The sequence below is a fragment of the Zosterops lateralis genome (genome assembly GCF_965231275.1).
Source record: "Zosterops lateralis genome assembly, chromosome: 15".
In the NCBI taxonomy this organism is placed as follows: Eukaryota; Metazoa; Chordata; class Aves; order Passeriformes; family Zosteropidae; genus Zosterops; species Zosterops lateralis.
Genome location: NC_139775.1, coordinates 7,910,746 through 7,933,166, shown reverse-complemented (window position 1 = coordinate 7,933,166; position 22,421 = coordinate 7,910,746). Strand labels below are relative to the sequence as shown.

General features: G+C 39.4%; 2 protein-coding genes across 6 annotated transcripts in view; one reads left to right on the top strand and one right to left on the bottom strand.

Moving 5' to 3' along the window:
- Positions 1-226: 226 nt before the first annotated feature.
- KNOP1 (lysine rich nucleolar protein 1) lies at positions 227-9,598 on the bottom strand. Of its 4 annotated transcripts, none has more exons than XM_083872362.1 (5): positions 9,546-9,598; positions 7,317-8,670; positions 3,689-3,757; positions 3,086-3,163; positions 227-856 (listed from the first exon to the last, which is right to left on the bottom strand). In XM_083872362.1, exons 2-5 carry the CDS (start codon positions 8,667-8,669, stop codon positions 545-547), a joined length of 1,812 nt encoding a protein of 603 aa, XP_083728488.1. In that variant the 5' UTR covers position 8,670; positions 9,546-9,598; the 3' UTR covers positions 227-544. The 4 variants fall into 4 exon arrangements, with proteins under 4 accessions (XP_083728488.1, XP_083728489.1, XP_083728490.1 ...); XM_083872363.1 differs by lacking the exon at positions 9,546-9,598 and adding an exon at positions 9,133-9,367; XM_083872364.1 differs by lacking the exon at positions 9,546-9,598 and adding an exon at positions 9,198-9,367.
- Positions 9,599-9,629: 31 nt separating this feature from the next.
- The window catches only part of IQCK (IQ motif containing K), a 35,990-nt gene continuing 23,198 nt past the window's right edge, over positions 9,630-22,421 (top strand). The window contains exons 1-6 of one of the 2 annotated variants that reach the window (XM_083872367.1): positions 9,630-9,693; positions 11,151-11,233; positions 11,865-11,991; positions 13,284-13,381; positions 18,053-18,105; positions 18,219-18,296. In XM_083872367.1, coding sequence (XP_083728493.1) covers positions 9,657-9,693; positions 11,151-11,233; positions 11,865-11,991; positions 13,284-13,381; positions 18,053-18,105; positions 18,219-18,296 — 476 coding nt within the window. In that variant the 5' untranslated portion in view covers positions 9,630-9,656. The remainder of the gene's footprint in view (positions 9,694-11,150; positions 11,234-11,864; positions 11,992-13,283; positions 13,382-18,052; positions 18,106-18,218; positions 18,297-22,421) is intronic. The other variant, XM_083872368.1, reaches the window with a different exon arrangement.

Sequence of the window (22,421 nt, the reverse complement as noted above, 5' to 3'; positions counted from 1 at the left end):
GTAACAGCTGCTGATTGAAAATCCAACTGCCAGAGCATAGTTCAAATAGAGAATGTTCAATGCTATCCATCAGATGTTAGATTTTTAAGAGCTACTTTCTGAGTTAAAAGTCTGCCCTCATCAAATTTGAGGGCAAACCACTAGTGTGTCTTCAAACTAAGGCAACATCATTTTGTACCACTGAGTGTAAAAAATGTAAAGATTTTACAGAAGAATAAAATCCTTTTGAATCACTTAAGATATAGATAAAACCAAGTTTATTAAATCAGCATTTAAAAAAAAATTACTAAATTTCAACTAATTGCAGGCATGGTACACATCTTCAGTCTTTGAAGGAGGCTGTCTCTTATCTTGTAGAACAAAAATGATAAAGGTTTCAAAAACTTACTGTTTGGATAAAGTGAGGAGTGGTATATGCTCAGCTCCACTGGTATATGCAGATGAAAACTTGTACTTCAAGTATGTCATAAATGTAATTTCTTCAGCATTTTGTTATTTTATTTCAAGTAAAAAGAAATTTCACTCTTTTTATTATTTCTGAGTTTTAGTCTTCAAATTTTATGGATCTAGATGAGTATTTGTCTATGTGAAATTTTTTCTTGGCAGTAGGTTGAAACCCAAGACCAATTCCTCTGTGTTGCTTCAAGTCCATTGCTTTATCAAACTCCATCTTCAGTGCCTGCTGTAACTTCTCCTCCCCTTCCTTGTTCAGAGCCATGTTTGGTTTGTTTGTAGTTGCTGAGGAATTTTGGATAGGCACAGAACCCTTTTTAAAGCCACCCAACAGTCTAAAAAACTTCATTTGTTCTTCAGAACTTTTAAAAGTAGCTGTACTCCACTGTCCAAGCTTCGCATCCTGTGAGGCAAAACAAAATTAACACTAAAATTAGGAAATACCAAGACCAAGGAAGACAATTTCTGGCAGTGTACTATGAGAACAGGGTGACAGAGATGCTGTTATTCCAGGGGCAGTACTTCTTGAGGGATGTGGTAAGAGTGACCTAACTCTGCCTGAGTGCACCTTCATTAGCACTTCAGGCCATTTCACCTGGACATGGGGTTAATGCGCTTTGAGGATCTCCCTTCCCTCTGTCCTGAGGAATCTTGGCTTTCTGCTCCCTTTACCCAGCCCCAAGAGTCAGACAGCATCCCTTATTCTAAGAAAACTGTCAGACTTAATCCTCTTTCACTGTCACTTTGTAAGGTTCTCTTTTCATTTTCGCACTGCCTAGTTTGGGAGCTGCTGTTTTCAGCAGGGTTTTGTTAGTTGTGGACACTGTTCAGTCTGGCTTATCAGTTTTAAGTAATATTTGCATTCTGATTCCACTGATTACAACTAATATTGCAAGGGTGCAAAACCAGAGGGCCTCCTCCACCCAACAGGACTAAGTCTAGTTCTCTTAAAGCCTCCCCTCCCTTGCAGTTTGCTGTGTTCTTTGTATTTACTGTATTTGCATTTAACTGTACTCTGAACTAGTTCACCCCTTCAGGATTTTTCTTCTGTCTGCAGATTTTGGATCCTTTCTGAGGAGGCAATGTCCAGCTAAAATGAGATTTCAGCTGTTTGTGGAAAACCCCAGATACACTACAGGATTTACGAAGTTCATGAACTTTTGGCTTACCTAAGAACAGGCTTTATTATTAAAAGGTATATTTGACTCCTGAGTTAGAGCTATTTAGTAATTTATAAATATTTTCAGCAGGATTTCTACTCAGAATTTTTTCTTTAAAATTGATCATGATACTAAATGGCAGAATGTATGATTATTAATTAAATAGACTAAGCTGGGTACATCAAAGGAAAAAAAAGTGAATTCAGTGGCATGTTTATGTCAGCCTGAAATCCTTCCAACAGAACTGTTGCATGAAACTTGCATGAAACAGTCATTCTCCAGTAGACAGCCAACATGAGCACATGACACAACTGCAGGCAAGTTACAGCAGGGGTTTTTAAGGTAAAAAAAAAAATGCAAGTATCATTCACTATCACAGGCCAGAATACTTGGTATTGAAAGAAAGCTACCCATAACACTCCAGCCTTTTGACCTTGCACAAAGGCAAGTTGCTGTACAAGCCCAGTCTGTGACACAGATACATGCACACATCCAGATACACACAAGACACAGATAAATAAATATAGGTCCTCCCTGTGCAATGGGAGACATCTGCACAGATGTAAATATAATTATGGCTTGTCAAAACTCTGTTTTTAAGTGAGCTGCTGGCAGGCACTGCACACAGCTTTTGCTGAAGCATTTCCAGCTTACTCTTTGTGGAGCTGATGAATTAGTTTTCACAGCTTCTATTCTTCTGCATACTACTAAACAGAGACAGATCAGTGCCAAAGCACTGAGCTCTCCTGCCAAGGATGTCATTTTTCTCAATTACTACAGAGACTATTAGACAGTTGTAATTCCAGAGCTACACAGACTCCCTCCCACTATGTTAGATGTACAGAAGTTACTTCTGGCATTTGTTTGAGGCATATTCCAGCTTTCTAGGCATTCTGGCAGTCCTGCAAAACAACAGAAGCCTGAATTACTAGCAAAGCTTTCTCTCCACCTCAATCTTCTTACCCCTGGCTAAACACTACTGCAAGTTTCCACTACCTTACTGTGAATCTGTCAGGAGCCAGGCTGAGTAAGATGCAAAAGCAAAGAATCAGGAATCATCTTCCAAAGAGGTGGAGGAAAGATGCAGAAAGATGCAGCCTGTTGCTGAATGTGTGCATTGGATATACTTCAGTGACTGCTGCATCCATAGCCCAAAAATTACTTGTAGTGAGCAGAAAATGCTTCTGTAGCAATTTTTGATGGCTCATTCTCCAGAGGAACTAGAGAAAATGTTGCTTTTCAGGACTGATGATGGGGATTAGAGGACTGTACAATGCCAAGGAGTTCAGTGCTCAGCTCCCAGACTCTTGGCATTGTACCAACTTGTTCTATAGCGTGACCTGAAACCTGCAGTCAGAAGGAACACTGTTGTACCTGAGCCACATACAAAAAAGAGCACAGTGGTTTTTTTACAGGAACTTGCCCTGGGACACAGTATTTCCATCAGGCTGAGGTCTAAACTCATACATTACCTGTCCCACTTTGGAACTGAAAGCCTTGGTTTTGCCAGATTCTCTATCGATCTCTTCCTGCAGGGCCTGCCGCCTCACCTATCGTGCAGAAAAATTACACATGCAGCATAAGACTCTGTGTCCTATGACAATCAATTCACAATCAATTACATTGTCATGGTAAATGACCATTCACAATGAAATAATAAGAGAAAAATAAAATAATTATCTATCTTCAGAGTTTTGCAAGGATAGTTCAAAGTTGCATGGGATCGTTTCACACGCTCAGCATGAGAACTGTAATTTTTCTGTGTATATTAAAAGTGTTTTGCTGTAGCAGGTTAAGTCTGATTTTCTAACTGCAGGCAACAGCTACACTGAAAGTGCCAACACTGATGAAAGGCAAAGAAATGTGTATTTCATTTAATAAGTTACTTAGTTCTGACATTGACTGGAGCTGTACATTTTGGACAACACATGCAGCATAAAGCACATTTTAAGCAGAGCTTTAGTTAAGGAAATCTAGGCATAGATAAGCAACAAAGCAGTTTTTTAAAATAAATTCCTATGCATATGTTAAATGCTGACTTGCTTTAGGTCTTACCCAGTTAGGACAAAGCATACCTTGTCTATGCTAATTTCATCACAGTTTCCTTTCTTCTCCTGCACAACAATAACACCATCTAGTTCTTCCTGTAAAGCAGAAAAAAAGCTTGTATCATTATTTTTATCCATTCTGGTTAATTAGAATTTACACAACTCTTACCACAAAAGTAGTTAAAACACTAAGCAATCAGCAGTACTATTCTGGGGCAAGACAAAATAGTCAGATCTAAGATGAAAATGCCAATTAAATCTTTGTATTCCTATGGAAAAACCTCACAGAGAGTTTTTTTCTTTTATTCAAGATAAATGATTTTTAGATTTATTAAAAGGGACCTGCCAACAACACTGGCACACAGTAATGTTTGCAGGCAGAGTAATTTCAAATTAAACCATTCTGTAAAAGCTTAAATTTATACTTGAAGAAAGGCACAGAGAGAGTGGAAGTTAAAAAAAAATAGAAATTGGAGGTAAAATAAATAAAGGTCTTTCTGAAACAAATAAACAAACAAAAACTGATCAAGAGGCAGCTGCACTGTGCTCCCCTGTGGATGATGGTCCCCAGGGAGCTCCCAGTCCAGAAGGAGCACAGGGAGAGGCAAGACCACATACATGAACTGTCTCCTACAATGGCAGCAAACAGCACATTATTCCACATTTGAGAGCAAGGAACAGGGAGCTGATGGAAGAGACTGAGCAGCTCCAGAAGGAATAGATGGGCTGGAATGGATGGCAGGAGGTAAATCCACCCAGATCCTGGCTACACTTCCATGAAGTGCAGCCCTTCTGCAGTTTCTGCTCCCAGTGACTAGTGTGCCCAAACCACTGCCCCCAGCCTTTCTCTTCCAAATCTGTCATTAGGAGAAGCTTTTTGGCCATCCAGTATAACAGGGTAAGTAGTAAGTCCAGGACAGTGCTAAATGAGAGCCATAAGCTTTAGACCAGCCTGGAAAAAGTGGCCAAAGGGAAGATCTATTGATACAGCTAACATAATAAACCAAGCATGAAACAGCCAGGGAAATGACAAGAAGAAGATTTGTAACATACTTCTGTCGGCAGAACCTGCTGTTACTTTTTTGAGGCTTTAGTTATATTAAAAGCCATCAATGATTTACCTCATTTTCCAAAGCTACCTTTTATACATCACTTTCACACACACACAAGTACATGCACTATTAAAAATGCGAGAACACTGTCTGCAGGAAGGAGAGCTCTTGGATGAAAAGAAGAAACCAAAAACAACCCCCAATTTACTTCTAGATGGCCTGGTACTGTCTTTTCATATCCATTAAAACAAGCAGGAAAACTGTCCTGACAGGATTCTGCAAACAACTGCAGCATATTTTTTTTTTCTTTTTTAGCCAGAAGGAGGAAACCCCCCCATCCCTGCTAATTCCCAGCACGGTGCTGACCTGCTGAGGGCTACTGAGTGGAAAAAACTACCCCCATGGAGGTGTGCCAAGCTTCCTCCAACTTCATGGAAAAGGAGCACATTCACATGTGGTAGGGCTATGCTGCCTGCTGGCAAACAACATCAAAGCAGTAAACTGAGTCCTCACTCCTCCTCACTCCGCCTGAGTTGACTGCAATGGCATCCAATGAGAAAAACACCAATCACTGATATTAAGTGGGTATCACTCCACGTTGTCTTTAAAATTTGCTCTTTTACTTGCAGAGCAAGCCCAACAGAGGATTTTTGAAGGCATGCACACCGTGTGATATGCTGTAGATGAAAACTTTTCAGGATTATGGCACAGTTAAATGCAAGCTAAATGCACGTTTATCAGCCATTTATTAGTGCAGTGTCTTTTGGCCTGGCAGGAACTAGAACTTGATAGAACTGATTAACTCAGACTTCTCAATCTTCAGTTTTTCTTTTGAGTTGCTTTTTATTATTAAAGGAGTTGCCTATGGGAAAGAGGAACGAAACATGCATCACCCTATTCCTTCTTCTCAACAGTTTGCAAGGGATTTGCTGTGGTTTCCATATTAACTGGCCATGAAAGTTTGCATGCCACTGTAGGGCTTATCTTGCCTCAACACAATGTAAGCAGCTGCAAAATACAAATAATGTCCAACAATCTCAAAAAGGCAATGTCAATTTAATTAGAAAATATACCAGGCAATAAAACCACACTGTCCTTTTGAAAGGTCAAAAGGAGAAATCCAACTTGAAAACCCCAAACATCTGCTCACCTCATGACTGATAAGCATTACACACTCCCCTCACAAACCCCTGTGAAAAAAAACTGTATCTGGGTCTCCACATGAATCTGTATTTAATTATTAGCACTAGACACCAGACAGCTGCCAGGTTTCCATAGAACTTGAGGAAACTGCATCTGAGTGCATGACAAAGCAAAGCACACCATGGAGTGAGCTTGAAAAGCAGCACATTTTGGTCTGCTCTAACCTTAGCTTACAAAAAACTTCAATGACGCCTTCTTAACTAGTGCTTGACATTTAAATAAGCCAAGCATTCAAAATTCTTGGTAGAAAGGAACTGGATCTTCCCACTACCTAGGAAAATAAAAATAACCTCCTAGTGACTTGCAATGTGCCATTTTTAAAGTTAAGTTTAAGCAGCTAAAAATACAGACAGATACCTATTGATTTTCTGAGTATCTCACAGCTTAATTCCCAATGATAACAAGAGAAGTTGGGCATGTAGGTACCAGCTTTTGGCACCCTTAGCTTTAAAACATGACTTTGATCAGATAAAGAGGAAAACGTCTGTACTTCAAATATTTCATCAGTTCCTCCCCAGGAACTGATGAAAATTCATTTTACCTCAGAAATGGCAAGTACTGCAAGACTCTGGGATGGGATTTCCTCTACCAGTCAGTCAGTCAGGTTACAATCCCAGTTACCCTCAGTTACAATTTACAGTTCTTACATCTATTTATTTTCTTTCATAGATTAAAACTGTGTGATTAGGTTTTTAGTATTTCTCCATCAGAGTTTATATTTCAATGCTCTTGGCCCAGTCTACACTTAGGATTTCTAGGATTTTCTCTGAGGTTTTGTTGGAATGAGTCAACAGGTTTTGGCTAACTTTCCCCTTTGTTTCTAACATTACATAATTCCAGCACTGACAGCAGCAAAGCTCGAGGAAAGTCTAATAAAGAGTTAGATGAACTCATGCTGCCACAGTTACCACCTGCTCAGGGTAAATGACATCCTGTTTGATGAAGAGTGTTGCCACACTGCTAACAGCAATCCAACATTTATGACAGTACAAACCCACTTTCTTTCTGGGCCAATACTTGCTGCTAGTTGTAATATTTACATTTTCACAACTGAAACACTGTGTGATTACAGCAGCAGCCATCAATGTGTGACACGATCAGCTCAGCTGGAGCAGGTGCTGACAGTGCCCAGCTTTGATCCCTGTGTGGGCCCTTCATTTCAGAGCTGCACCTGACGATCCCTGCGGGTCCCTTCCAGCTCAGACTGTTCTGAGGTCCTGTGAACTCTGACCTGCTGAAATAGATCAGCTGGTCCTGCCTCCCAACACGCAGTGGGGGCCCTGACTGACCTCAGTGCCAGGAACAGGCAGAGCAGCCTGCAAGGCAGGAAACTGCCCAAAAGGCTTTCAATTCCTTTTAGCAGGACGGTGCAAAGCTGCCCCCTCCTCTCTACAACTTACCAGTGACTCATTCCATGGCGATTCTGTCTTGACCTCTTTTGTACCTGCTTTTGAACCTGGTTCTTCAGCAAAGTCCTTTGGTGGTGCTTTTTCCCTCTTTTTCTTTTTTCTGTCACATTGCACAGGATTACTATTGCATAATGTCCCATCTACAGTACCCCCTGTAACACACTGAGCTTGCTCTATTTCACTCTCTTTGTTATTTTTATTGCTTTTTAGCAGTATTTTTTGGCTTTTAGAGGCACTGTCATTGTTTAAATAAACTTCTGAATGTGTAATTTCCTTCTCCTTTTTTTTAATCTTCTTCTTTTTCCTCTCACTGACTTTTTTACTATCCTTGAAATTCTTCCTGTGTTTCTCTCCAGACAGCTCTTCTTCCTCAAGCTCAACTTCTTGCTGTGCTGGGAGATACTTATCAAGAAAGCTGTAGTCTGGCTTATCTTCTTCATAAGTTGAGGAAGAAACATCTTTTCTTTTCTTCTTCTTCTCTTTGATACGCCCCAAGTTCTTAATTTGGTCCTCTTCCTCTCTGCTCGTCAACGAATATTCCCAGGAATTATGTTTCTTCCTTTTTCTGAAGTCACTTAATGCCGTGGTGCTACCAGGAACTTGATGTATGTCGTCCTGATTATCCGCCAGTGGTACAAAGCAGTCAGACTTATCTTTCTTTTTCTTCTTCTTTCTTCTCACAAAACTCTCCTCACCATTCTGGGCGTTACCTGTGTCATTGTTTTCACCCATAAAAACTGCTTTTTGGGAAATGTATTTGTGAGTGTTTTTATAAACTTTTGCAGATTGCTTTTGTTCACTGTCCTGGATGTCCTCTAATGAAAAACTGCCTGTCTTCTTTTTCTTCTTTGTTACCTCACCATCCAATTCCAAATCCAAAGCAGCTTTTTTCCTCTTTTTTTTTAAAGGCAATTCATTTTTCTTAGTACCATCTGTGTGATGATTTGAAAGCTCCACATCACTAGTCTCATTATTCTCCAAGGAAAAATGACACTGGACTTTTTTTTTCTTCTTTTTGAGTATTTTAATTTGTTCCTCCGATTCTTCTTCAAGTTGTAAGTCCACAGGACCTTTTATATTCACAAAGCTTTCTAAATGAGCTGCTCTGAGTAATTCAGAGCCAACTTCTTTCTTCTTCTTTTTCTTATTATTCTTTTGTTGACATTTGTGTAAATACTTATCTTTTAAATTTTCCTTTTTCTTCTTTTTTTTCTTGAAATGGCCATAGTCCTCAGTTTTAATGACAGTTTGAACATCTTTCTCAATTTCAACTATAGTCTTCACCTTTTTCTTTTTCTGTACAGGCTCCTCATGAAATTCTTTTCTCTTCTTCTTTATTACCATTCTAAGAAAGGAAATGAAGATGTGAGTGAACTGCTTCAAAGAGATTATGCAAGTCCTAATCTACTTGGTCTTCCTTTCTTCTGAAACCTTTCCTTTATCTCCCATGGTCCCTGACACTCTAACTTCAGTCTGCTTTCCATGATGGGGAACCAGAACACACTGACACACACATACAGAAAATTCTGTGTACTGGAGTGATCCTTTTTATCACGCTGTTCACTGTACCTTATCCTAGTTAGTTTGCAAGGTTCTATTTGCCTGTTTCACACCAGCAGAGCACAACGCTTTCACAGAAACACCTACCCTCTAAAAATCTTCCCAAAAACATGTCCTTGTGTTTATAAACAAATCCAATCAGAGTGGTTTCCCAGCTACCTGTGACTTGTCACTTAACACTGAACTTCACACCACTTCACTGCCCGCTCAGCATTACCAAACCCTTCCAAGGCACCTGAATCATTACCTTAAATTTCCTTCTATCTGCCATTTCTTATCTTTGCTCTCCGTTTCTTTTCTCAGGACACTTACTCCAATGAACCGGTGTCAACAGAGAAGCCTTCAGCACCCACTTGCCGAGAAACTCAATTATTCCTATTTGTTTCGCAATAACTAATACACAAGACGTCAGTGGGGCATGCTGTTAAATGCCCGTACAGAACACCCGGCCCAGCACAGCCCCTGTCCCTGCCGGTCCGGGCCCGGCGGGGCTGTGGCGGGCCCACCCCGGGGGGAGCGGTGTCAGCCCGAGTCCCGCCCCGCTCCGAGCCCCGGCACCGCCCGGCTCGGCCCGGCCGACACCGCATCCCGTGCGGGCCGTGCTGGAACCCTGCCCTGCCCTCCCTGCGGCCAGGCCGGGCCGGGCCGGGCCCCGCTCACCTCCCGCGGCCACGTGCAGCTCCCGCCGCCGCCCCGGAAGGGATCGCACCGAGCCCGCCCCGGCCCGCCCCGCCCCGGGGCCGTCACCGCGGCAACGCGCCCACCGCGGCCATGGCGGCGCGCAGGCGGCGGGGGAAACAGGCTGCAGGTGGGAACCCCGGCCCCGGCTCCGCTCGGAGCCCCCCGGGCAGGGTTCCCGCGCTGCCCCTTCGGGCCCTTCAGGCCGCCCCTCGCCGCTCCCGGCCCGCCTTGCCCTCAGCGCCGCCCGCCCTCAGCGCCGCCCTGCCCTCAGCGCCGCCCTGCCCTCAGCGCCGCCCTGCCCTCAGCGCCGCCCTGCCCTCAGCGCCGCCCTGCCCTCAGCGCCGCCCTGCCCTCAGCGCCGCCCGCCCTCAGCGCCGCCCTGCCCTCAGAGCCGCCGCGGGCCGGGGTTGCGGGGATGTGCTCGCCCCACACAGCGCCCACAGCCGCCCCTTTCTCCACCAACACTTTCTGCTCGTGGGCGTTGTGTTGCTTTTATTGTCACAAGTTCCCGACGGACGCGGCCTCTGTGTGTGTTTGTGCAGCGCCCAGCCCGGTGTGAGGGTGTCGGGGTTGGCCTGGCTGTGACTCCCTGTGCTCTGGGGTTGTCCTGGAGCCCAGTTCGATACTGCCCTGGGAGGGCAGAGAGGCCGCTGTGTCATCGCTGTGCGATGGTTAAATGAATACAAAACATCTCAGAGCACCGTTTAACAGCAAAGCCCCTTGACTTGTCCCAAAGTCTGAGTGAGAACGCTGGGATTGGAAAGCTGGGAGAGCAGCGCTGCAATTCCCCGATGGGGTTTTCTTCATTCTGTACTTCATAATGCTCGAAGTAGGCATTTTCCATTAAAATGCCCATTTCCGAAGTCGGAGTAAGGTTGATTATTGCAGCTCAGGACACCTGTAGCACACACGGACTTGGTGATGCCATTAAACCCAACTAATGGTGGAACAGGACCTGCTGGGTTTGGCTCTGAGTGCTCTGGGCTGTGGAGTCTGTAGGTTTTCTCATTCAAGTTCATTGTCTTGGCCCTTTATTTTTCTTATCCTGAGTCACTCAGTCATCCTTGAGGGTCATGTACTGCCTTTAGTTTGTTGGGTTTTTTGTTTGTTTGTGTAGGGTTGGTTTTTTTTTTATTTTTTATTTTTATTTTTTTTTTTTTTTTTAAGTGGAGACAGTAATACTTAGCAATGTCCCTGGGATTTAATTGCTTCCAGAGGAATCCACTATGAAAAGCAGTCTTGCCTACTAGTAAAAACAATGGTTAATTCTGTGCAAGCATGTGCATTTGATTTATGTTGGAATATTTTGAGTTATTATTTTGGTTAAAAACCTTTTTCCCCAAAAAAGGGTTCTTTTGTCAGTGAGAACCTTGCACTTGACTCAAAGCTTGAGAGAGGCAAGACAAGAGTCTCTAAAGTTGTTGCTTGTTCTAAAATGTTAAATTTCACATTAAACAAATATTTATTGCACATTAACTTCTGTTCTTTCAAGCTAAATAAATACCTTTTAAAATAATGTTGGTTTAGGCGGAAAATAAATATTTTTTAGGGTCTCATGGTAAATGTACATTTTTTAACTTTTAGAGCGTGAAACAGAAAACTCTCAAATTTCAGAAATTTCAGATGTTCCTCAATCAAAAGAAGATCCTGAATCAAAACAAGAATCAGTGAGTACAGTTCAAGTAAAAGATCTGCATGGAGATGGATTTAAAATATTTTAAACAGCTAAATGTGAAAATTTGGTACCCACAGGGTAGACTCACTCATAAAATGAAAACAAAATGATTATTTTTCAAACAACTTCTTTGAACCAACAAATGTAATCTCCCAAATGATTGCTTGTATTTAAAGCAACTTGGGTAATGCTAACAAGAAAAGTTTATTTTCTTTAAAAGCTGAATGTCAGTACTTCTGAACAATATGAAAGAGATATTTAAGCTTCTGAGTGCAAAATACTTATTCAGAAAATGCTACCGGTGTTAATTTCCAATTAATTGCTATTTCTTACAATGGATGAAATATTTTAAAAATTGTGATATCTCACCCTATTCTGTCCAAAGGAGTCATATACCTTCTGTTAGGTTTGGATGATTTTACTGTGCTGGAAACCACGGAAGTTTTTAAAGTGCATTTATGTATTGTAAAGTATTTAGAAAATACATAAATAATACAATATTTTAATTATAATTATTATTCCATTATTTTTAATTGACCTTATAATTTTTTCTGTTGAATTGATTTATTTATTTTTGTCTGGTCTGTTGAGGTATTTAGAGAGGATACATTTATTTTGAACAGGCACCTTTGGAAGCAGAAACATTGCAGCCAATTCCTATGGAAGAGTTTTTTTCTCTCCCTGTAGTCCAATATGTGCTTCCCATACTTGGAGAAGTTCCCCCTGGAGAACCCCCTGATCCAATGAAATGTAAGTAGGAGTATATTATCTTCAACCCTGCTGTGATTATTTTTCTTGCATATGGCAAGGGTTTGTAATTTATTTGTTTTAGTTTGTTGGTCTGAAAACAGGGAGCCAGCTTGGCCACTTGGTCAATGGAAGAAACATCAAATTGTGCAATACAAACCAATAGCGTTGAATAGCTAAGATAGTTCTGTGCTCTTCTGAATAAGTGACTTTTTATTTAGCCACTTAAATCAGAAATGGCAGGCATTTCTACCTCTGATTTAATAATGCGAAACTAGGATCAATAGACTAAGTAGACAATTGAATTTTAAAACTGCTGTCAAAATACTCTTTGCTCATCTGATTACAGTTTAGAATGGAAACAGCTCTGAAGTTTTGTTCTTCTGCTTTTATCAATTCCTATATAATATATAGGACTTTATAATATATCTACCAAGAAGCAATGTGTTTTTATTATGCATTTTAGCCCTTCATTTTGTCTTCTCTTTCACTAATTCTTGATCATTAGGAATTCCTTATGCAAGTCAGAAGTAGTGTTACCCTTGGCTTTTATATAAATAGTGTCCTCTCCATTATGAGTATTTTCTGGCAGTATATGACCCAAATAAAGCTGAGAGTAAAGTCAGTGTTTCAGCTGTGTTGCCAGAAGAGAACACTCCTATGACTTAATCTTTGCTGATCACAGCAAAACCTGAATCCTTCCTGAAAGGAGAGAGGTGCCAGCCCAGACAGCCCTCTGCGATAGTTGGATACATGAAGTCATGTTAAAATCTCTGATCTGGCAAGTGTGAAGCAATTATGACAAAGAAATCACAGCACCACTAAAATATAACCTTTGGTTTTTCCTCTGTCTAGAAATTCAGTTTTATGACTAGCTCTGATAATGCAGATTGTAAAGGGCATGAGATATGGAAGTGGTCTAACTGCAGCAGCACTGAGTTCAGCACAGGCTAATTTCTTCCTGTCAGGGTAAATTAATTCTCACAGCTTTTCACTTCTGTGACTAAACTGCTTCTGGTGTCTGAGTTTATTCACTTAAAACTAAATCTGACATCTCATAGGCACACTGAGTTTGCAATGTTGGTGCACCTTTAATTTGAAGTTTAAAGTTTGTGTTGTGTTGGATGAAAAGTGAAGACAGACCAGTGGCTGTATCTGAAGGGAATGAATCTGCTTTGTCCCAGCTGTGGTGGCATTGACAAAATGACTGGGACTGACTTTCTGGTGTCCCATGGCTGTGTTTTTGTGAAATCCAAGTGCTTAGCTGTAAGTGAAGGCTGTCCTGTTTTGCTCAGGTTCTCCTCGAGAATATTTGGAGTTTTACATTTTCCCAGTGGTCTTACCCGGGCTGGCTGCACTTCTGCAGGAAGCAGAGAAGAAGAAGTGTTTTGAGGTTAGTTTGGAGTTTTCATTTCAAATCACTGGCAGGAAGTTGCAGCCTTTTATTTGACAGGCAGTATTTTTTTAAATACGGTCTTTGCAAGAAAACCAGCCACAATAATATGATATAACATATCAGGGGCTGCTTTGGATCTGGTTTTAAATGTTATTTTCTCCAGTAATTCAGAACACATTACATTCTATACAAATTTGATCATCATGACAATCTCTCGCTCCATCCAAATCCTCCTTAAATATCTGATTGTATCTATCCTGAATAGTATGATTGTATCTATCCTAAATAGTGTTGTGTTTTAGAGAAACAGGCTTCCTTTCAGATTAATACATTTCACTCATTTGAGGGTGGTGTACAGAACTTGAATTTTACTTCATGACTCAATTATTTTTTGCTGGTTCTGACATTGTAATAGAGATAAATTTTCTATTGTTCTTCTCTGTAAATTCCATTTAACTGGAAGACAGGGTATCCAGCATGAATGAGCTTATAAAAATGCAGATTTACAAATAATTGTTTGCATAAATACGTTCCTCATTGTATCACTGCAGCCTAGCATGTGTTTTTTTTAAGCATGTATCCTTTAGGAGAAAGGCACATCCTACAAGTGGTTTAACATACAGGCTTTGATAGATGTTAGCTATTTCTGAAGGCAATACAACTTAAATACAAAGATATTTTAAAAATATAAAAAATTCTTAGAAATATTTCCATTTCAAACTCAGAACAAATCTAAGGTTACTTTGTCTATTTTTAATCTGAGGAATTTTGCAGATCTTCAGTGGTATATATATATGTATTAGAAAGTGTGTGTGCTGAAAATGAATTTTAAGAGTCTGTGTGCTGCTTTGTAGAAAACTACTAAAAGCAATTATTTTCTTATGCATGAAATCTTGATAAAGATAAGTTTAGCTTATAGAAAACACACTTATGTGAAATGATGCTCTGCTACTGAGGAGCCAAGCTCAGGAAAGCAAACTGATGTCAGGTGATAGTTTTCCACTGTGACCTCATTTCTTCCTCCTTTTGAACAATAACTAGGAAAACAATAGCTCTTTATGCTTGCCATGTAATTGAATATTTGTGTTCTTTTCCATTGCTGTCCAGGTGCTTGTACTTGAACATTCTGTTTCCTTATCTGACATAAATTTGTGGTTTTTAGTTGTCCTTTGGTTTGGTAAGAAGTATGTTGTTCTGTATGGATTTGGAGGGAAAAAACCCCAACTTGCTATAATTTAAAATGGCTAATGAAATAACTTGGACTGAATTTTAGGATCAAAAGCAGAGTCTTTAGAAACCTAAAGTAGGAACAAGGAGAAAGGAATTTATGATAAACACAATACAACTTCCAAAAATAAGAGGACAATAAAGATTCAAAAGATACATGAAAATAATGAGACAACAGGACATGAAGAAGATTAATTGTGATTAAACTAACTGAAATAATGAAGGATGAGAAAAGAATATTGGGTTTGAATTCTGGCTAGACATGAGTCATTAAAGCCTGGAAAGGGCAGTTGTACAGAACAATCCAGTGGAAGATAAATGGAAGAAGCACTGGAAGGAAAGGAGGAATACTCAAAGTGACTGCAATCAATGTTGAATGAGCCCAGGAGAAGAGAGAGGGTAATGGTGAGAGAGAATGAAGAGTGGGATTTCGGTGAGAGGGACTAAAGGTTTTCATGTTTTGAAAGGAAATTAAGATGAATGAGAAGAAATAGTTAAATAAGTTCGATTTTGAGCAATTGAAATTGTGTTAAGGAAGATCAGATCCTGGGGCCAACAGGGGAATTCAAGGAAGAGACCTGAGAAGGTGCATCCATGTCTGGAGAGGAGGAATTGTGCAATCACATGAGAAAGTCAGGAAAGGGAAATGGTTGTGCTGGAAGCAGGGATTTGTGTAGGAAAGGTGTTTTTTAAAAGGTGATAAAGAAGCATAACAATTTACACATTTAATTTAAAATCAGCTCTCTTGCATTATGTGATGCATACAAAAAATCTGAAAAGTTAAAGGCTGGAAAAACCATCAGCTGATAGTTTCATGTGCAGACTTCAAACTGACATAAATATGAGAACAGTGCAGAAGCTGAATTTTTAAATTAGAGATGAAAGAAACTATTAGTTTGCCCAGTGTATTCCTTCATTGATTTTTCTTTTTCTGCCATAAGTTCTTCTGTGTTTTATCCCATCTGCTGTCAAATGCCTACAGGGGAAAGACTATTTTCTTAAATCTTTTCTCTCATGAGAACTGACTAATGCACTCGTTTTTCAGCATTAAACTGAACAATGTATAAATGTTTTTATTAGAATAACTCTGACTTTCCTTTCTAGTTAGCTATCACAGAAGGAGGAAGCTGTATCAGGCTCTATAATGGAATATATTGTATTTAAATTTATGATAGATCAGCGAAAGAGAATGGAAGAAGGTTTCCTAATGACTTTGCCATCTTCTGATCACCAGCATATTTTCATGATTATTACCAAGCACATCATATTTAAACTGAAAAATGGAAAATGAATTCTGAATATAAATAGTTTATAAATATATCTGCAGGTTAACAATGCACATTGTACAGATATTTCCTGTTTTTTATCCGGATTCATGCAGCATAGGAGGAATGTGTCAAAGGCAGGTCAATTTATGTAATTTTTTCCCTTTATAAATGTTGACTGCTGTGCAACTAATGATTTAATTCACTAGCAAAATAAACTGTTTCCTGGCAAATAAAATAAAATAAAAAAAAATATTCAGCTTGATTGAATTCCTCTCTGCTAAGTTCACTGCCTCTAACAAGGATAAAACAAGATGAATTTGATTCCTTTAGTTATGGCTGTTTTGACAACCCTGGTCTGATCATTTTTTCCCATTGCAAAAGAAAAGCAATTTACTTAAAACAGATTAAATTACAACTGCTAGATTAAATTGAATTTTGTTGTCAAAGTGTAGAATTTATTCTCTGAAACAGTTCCCTAAGTAATGGGACCCATTTTCCTACTGTGATTGAGAATAGCTTGCTTACAGATTCTGTGCAAGTCGAGTTTTGTCCATTTAACATCTGAAGTGACTCATAGAAAGCTCTGCAGTAAAGGTCTCTTGAAATTTAGGTGTTTGGCTTCTTGGAACAGCATTTGGTATTAGCATAAGTGTGAAAATTGCATGAGGAGCCGTGTTTTCTTCCCAGCCAGGCACTGAATAGAGCCCTTCCTTGGGCAGTCAGCACCTCCCACGATGTTCCTCCTCTTCCACTTCACCTGTGGCTGACCCCCAAATTATGACATATACCATGAACTGAAAGAATTATACTATGTAGAGCATTTTTTCCTGCCTCTCTGTTCACATCTGAGGATAAAGCATTGAACAAAGTAGTTTTCACGCATTAGATTTTCAGTTACATGTTTATTGTGTTTTCCTTAGCAAGTGGTAGTAGTATCTTAACTTCTTATATTTTAATCAAGACTTCAGCCTCTTTTGTGACATTAAGCAGTTTCACAAAGGCATTTGGCCAGTGTGAATTGTTTTCCTAAGAAGCATTTATTACAGCTGAATCTCCTGTTTGACAGGGTAAGTGTTGTGATGGGAGCTCAGCTTGCTTTTAGCTCAATGGCTGCAGTTGTGATGAAGCACTTGGTGCCCCGGGGCTGCAGGGGTTCAGTGTCTTTTAGGGTTTACTCTGACTGTGTGCATCCAGAACACTGCTCATGTCAGAGGGGTTCTGAAGACACTCATCAAGCTCTTCTGTTATTCTAACCACAGCTCCATGTGCTATTCTCCACATTATGGTCACTGTGGTTTGTGATAAGCAGAATGAGCACCTGTACTCATTTATACATTCAATCTGTCAAGGTGGAATGTGGAGAGAAAATCCTTAAAAAAAAAAAAAAAAAAAAGGATTTCCTAATCCATTCTGGCTTTATCAAAATTCAGGCTCTGAATGGCTGGCTGTGGTACTGGCTGCACAAGTCCCTAAGGATAACCTGCTGCAAAACATTTTGCAAAATTCTCTTTGTTGGTTAAGATTGAGAACTGGGAGCAAAGGGCACAAATGTTTTGCTGTGAAGCTCCAGGTTTTGAACTTTTTACCTGATTCTCTGGAATGTCCATGGTTTCTGTGGCTGTGGACAGACAAGAGCCTTCCTTTGGTTGTGCCTTCATTTCTGGATCACCCAGCAGATGATTTGGTCAGAGCAGCTATACAGTACTTGCCTGTGTGTATTCACAACGTCTTCAAGCTGGTTTCATGCAGGAGGAAACAATATCCAATCAATGTTCCTTCTGTGTTTTGGAAGAAATGAAGTATTTTGAGTGTGATAATAGAACTTTAAACAAAATGGCAAGGAATTTACAACATATTTTCATGTATGAATGAGTTCTGTTAATTTCTTTACAATGATATTGCCACTTAAAGCACCATTTAGAGATCTTTGTTCTAGATATGCTGCAGCAAATATCAAGATAATACATGTAGAATTTTCTCACTCATAGTTTGTTTTGAAATCATTCCACAAAATTTCTAAAATTTTGGCTGAGCCACTGAGTGTTGGCAGTAGCAATGAAGAGCAGACAGAGTAATGTACTGTATGTTTTATTTAATAAAAGCAGTCAATTTAACTTAAACATATGATCAATCCAAAGATAATAAATAATTTGAAACTCTTTTCTATCTTTAGAGAAGAAGAACCAAGTTTATTCCCTCTGATTTCCTAACTGAGTGGTTATACAAGTAAGTTAATAATGTTTTTTGCTACTAAGTGTGTTCAGTGATTCCAAGGCACTAATTTGCAAATCGAATAGCTGAAATTTAAATTAATATGAGTTGTTTTCCTTTTTCTTTAGCAACAATCCAAAGAGGAAAGATGAGTCATTCACAGAATTGTTTTCCATTCCTTTTGTTAAGGACTGGATTAAGGACCAGTAAGTTATTGCAGTACTCAGAATTATCTTTTCTCCTTTTATTCTTTTGCCCCTGCTATCCAAAAAAAATAATAGAGCCTCAATGTGTTGCAGCTGTGCCCTCAAAAATGCCCTTTACTGTGTGCAACAAAGAACTATGTGATAACTTCTAACTGGCTAGTGTATTACTTCCAAGGAATTTTGTACCAGAATTGTTCACAGATAAATTATTTTTGAATTCCTAAACATTTTAATTGTAGAATGCAGGACATTTGAATAGTCTGGTACTGTTATGAACACGTTTGTACTGAGGAGTAAAGCAATCTTTTCTGTGCTGCTTCCTCCTGTGGAAATCTTCAAGAGTATAGTCAAGAAATTCTTCTCTAACTGTAAGCAGCTGCTTTGGAAATACCTGTAACAATCCTTGGTGTCAGGATGCATTTCTGCAGACATTTATGACTTTGAGAAATAAGCATTTGTTTTTGGCAGCCTCAATCATATCTTCCTTGTTATTTTTGTAGAACCAGGCAGCACAATAGTCTTGAAAGAAATGCTGCTGTCCTTGAGACTGCATTTACTTTAAAATATAGCTGCTGTGTGAGAAAAGCAAAGATTTAGTCCACAGTGAGGGAATAAGAAACTAACAGAGGTCAGGTTTTAAAGAAAATTTTCAATTAAAAAACTTAACTGGAATCTGGATTGATAATTGGTGAAAACATAGATATTAATATCTTTGTAGATATATTTACTTTGTTACACTAAGTGCAAAATGAGCTTTTTTGATTTCTTGACGTGTGACACTTGGAACTTTGAGACACCAAAGGAGTGAGAGGAAAGCTCCTTATCAAAGATCTTTGTGGATAAGCTGGCAATTGTGTCAGAGGGGTTAACTTTGATTCCCTGAGAGGTGTTCATGTGGTCAGAGTTGTGCAGGACATTTCTGCAGTACCAGACCCCTTTGGAGAATGACCCATTTTACCTCAACTCTGATACCTTCAGCCATGGTGCTGTCCTGCCACTGCTGTTCAGACCTGCCTCTGGTGGCTCACATCTGTTTCATTCTGTCAAAGGCAGCTCTTGCAAACAAGATGCTCGGTAAAGGCTGTGCTTTAGTGCTTTGTAAAGTGAGCATGAACTCCAGCCTGGCTGTTGTACCCATTTCTCAAGCACACAGAAAAGCCCTTGGCCAGCAAGGCCGTTTGTGAGGATGGATGTTTGTACCAAAGATAAAATCTCCAAGATCACAGTTTTACAAACGCTTCTCTTGGAGGTAAAGGTGAACAAAACGTTCTCTGCTCCCTCCTGTTCTTCACCCCAACCTGCTTCACCCTAATAGCACCTTGTCTGTTTGGTAGGGTGCTTGATTATTCTGATCAGGGCCCTACTCTGAGTTAGGAATCTCTGCCAAAATGTGTGAGGAGGGTTTGTACAGCTATTTAAAACATAATTTCTCCAATCTGCTTCACCTTGGAGAGTGGCAAACCCGTGTATTGGCACAGACAAAGGATTTAAATGAAGGGCTCAGGGCAAGGTGAATAGAACAAATGAGCTGCTAAGATAGAGAGGTGATGGCAGGAACTGCTTAAGTCAGCTTTGCCAACAAGAGAAATACACTGTGGAATCACAGCCTGAATGACTCATAGCTTCTGTTAGTAGTGGTGCTCCTAAATAACGTAGTGACAGCTCCACAAGGACACTGGAGTGTCAGAGTCCCGCTTAAGTTGATACACTTCATCTTCAATCTTCTAAACAAGTAGGCCTTTAAAATAATAATTATTAAAATTATTATGAAATAACTACTTTTAGTGAGCTTATCCTAAAATTACAGATTTTAAAAATGCTGCTTCTGAAGTAAATATTACTAGAGCAAAGTGAAAGGCTGCAATATTAAATAAGAATAAAAATAAGAGAATTTATTATTATGTCCTGGATATGTCATAAATAGTTTATTATTATATCCTTCCAGCTATCACGCTTAAAATGTAATTGATTCTATGCTTTTTATTGTCATTTCTATTTTTAAAGGAGTTTTCATTTTTTTAACAGGATTAAGAATATATGAGACAATGTACTGAAAAGTGCTGGTCAAATTTTGATGGGAAACATCCTTATGCCAACCATTTAGATGGGTTTATCAGCGCCAAGCAGTCTTAATGCTTAAAAAAAACCCCGACAAAAACCACCAAAACAAAACAAAACAAAAAAACCCCAGATGAATATTGTTTTTGTTCTATCAGAGATCCAGCTTTTTTTTAATATATTCCATACTTGAATATGACTTTTTTGGCTCTCCTCCAGTGCCTCCAGTTTCTCCTTTGAAGCTCTCTTTTTTTTTTTTTTTTTTTTTTTTTTTTTTTTTTTTTTAAAGAATAGTCAAAGCCACAGTCTTATGAGCTTCACTTTCTGTGCAGTGCGTTCCTAAATGAGATCTTGCAGCCTACTTTTCCCTAATAAGGAGACCTAAATGCTGCATCAGTTTTCAGAATTTTAAATGCAAAATGCATTTGTACCTTCAAAACCTAGTTATTGTAGGTGAAGGAGCTCGTAAAATTGGGATTTGTTGCCAGCTTTAGTGTAATAATTGCTGTGACATCTTAGTATAGGTACCTTGTCTTCCACTGAGTTCTGTATGTTACCAGCAGCGCTGACAAAACATTACATCTCTTGGGAACCTTCAATTCCCCAAGCAGATTTCCAAAGCAATAGAAGGAGCAGTTTCAGTGCTGACTGGAAATCTCCATATCACACGCCAGACATTTCTGTTGCCTGAAAGGACCAGCTGCACCTTTCAGAGGGCAGCAAAGTGGAGTTTGGACACAAAACCAGCACATGTTTGCTGGCACTTGCTGAGGTACAAACTGAGGTACCTGTTCCTCCATTCGAGGCTGCTGATAGAACTGAGTAAAGGAGATAAAATTAGAGCTGTGGATGTTTTGTAATCCTATAAATTTGCTAATGAGCACCACAGTTGCCTTTTGTCAGCATTTTCCAGTGGTGTTTCTGGTTGAACAGCACTGAAGCTCAGTTGCAAGTAGCCAAGCTCTGTGTACTAAATCCGGGCCAGGGAAAGTCAGTGAGCTCTGATTATGCTCCGATCCCTCTGAAATTTTACTTTTTTGGCATAGATCGTCTGAGTAACATGGCAGCATCATTTCCCAACCTTCTTTAGCATATTAATGAAGGAAATATGAAGAAACCCATAAACCACTATACCCTTGGTTTGAAAAACAGTGATATTATCGAAGTCTGTCATGGAAATTTAATATTATGACAGCATTGTTCAACATAACTCTTGACCTTACATCCAGTGAGAGAGTGATGTATGGTATATGCAGCTATGTTAGGAACAAGAATAAGTATTTCCTGGCTTTTGAAGTTCAGATAAAAAATAATTAATGAGTTTTTTTTTAAATCTGCATTTCCTCCTTTTTTATTAGAGATATTTACTTGCTACCCAGTTCAGAAGAACACATTTCCTGGTTTAATCTATCTGTGTGTACCAAAACAGGCACAGGGAAAATAACTTTATCATGGCTTTACTGAAGTGGGCAGCTAAGATATAAATGATTACTAAATTTGGAGTAGTGGCTTTTTGCCAGATATCTGTATACACATATATACACATTGATTATTTTTTCCTCCCTCCCCCAGATATTTTAATTGGGTGAAGTCTGCTGGTCTCAGCTGCCTTTACAGTTGACTTCATTGTCAGCTCTCAGATGGCCAGTAGGGGTAATTTTGCATGGGTGACTGATTTTTTTTCTTTCCATAATATGCCTAGTTCCTACAGGCTCTGCTTTCTGCACACTGCCATATTTCATTGGTTTGTGTCTAAAGCAGCCATGTTTGGATTATGCTTGATTTGCCTTATATTTTCTTGGTTAATTTTCTTTAATAATTTGAGCTTTAAATAACATTTTATTGTAATAACAGAAAGTACAACAAATACATCTCCATGGATGTTAATCTGTGTGTTTCCAAGTAAAAATTGCCATTCAGCTGTGGCAGAATTCAAGTTAACAAAGGAGACTTTTTTAATTAAAAAACTGTATGTTAAAAGGCTGCAGAAATTTTCTGTGTAAAATATTTATATTTTGTAGTGGTGCTTTATGGGGTTGAAGGTTTTATGGCTGTAATATCTGATGC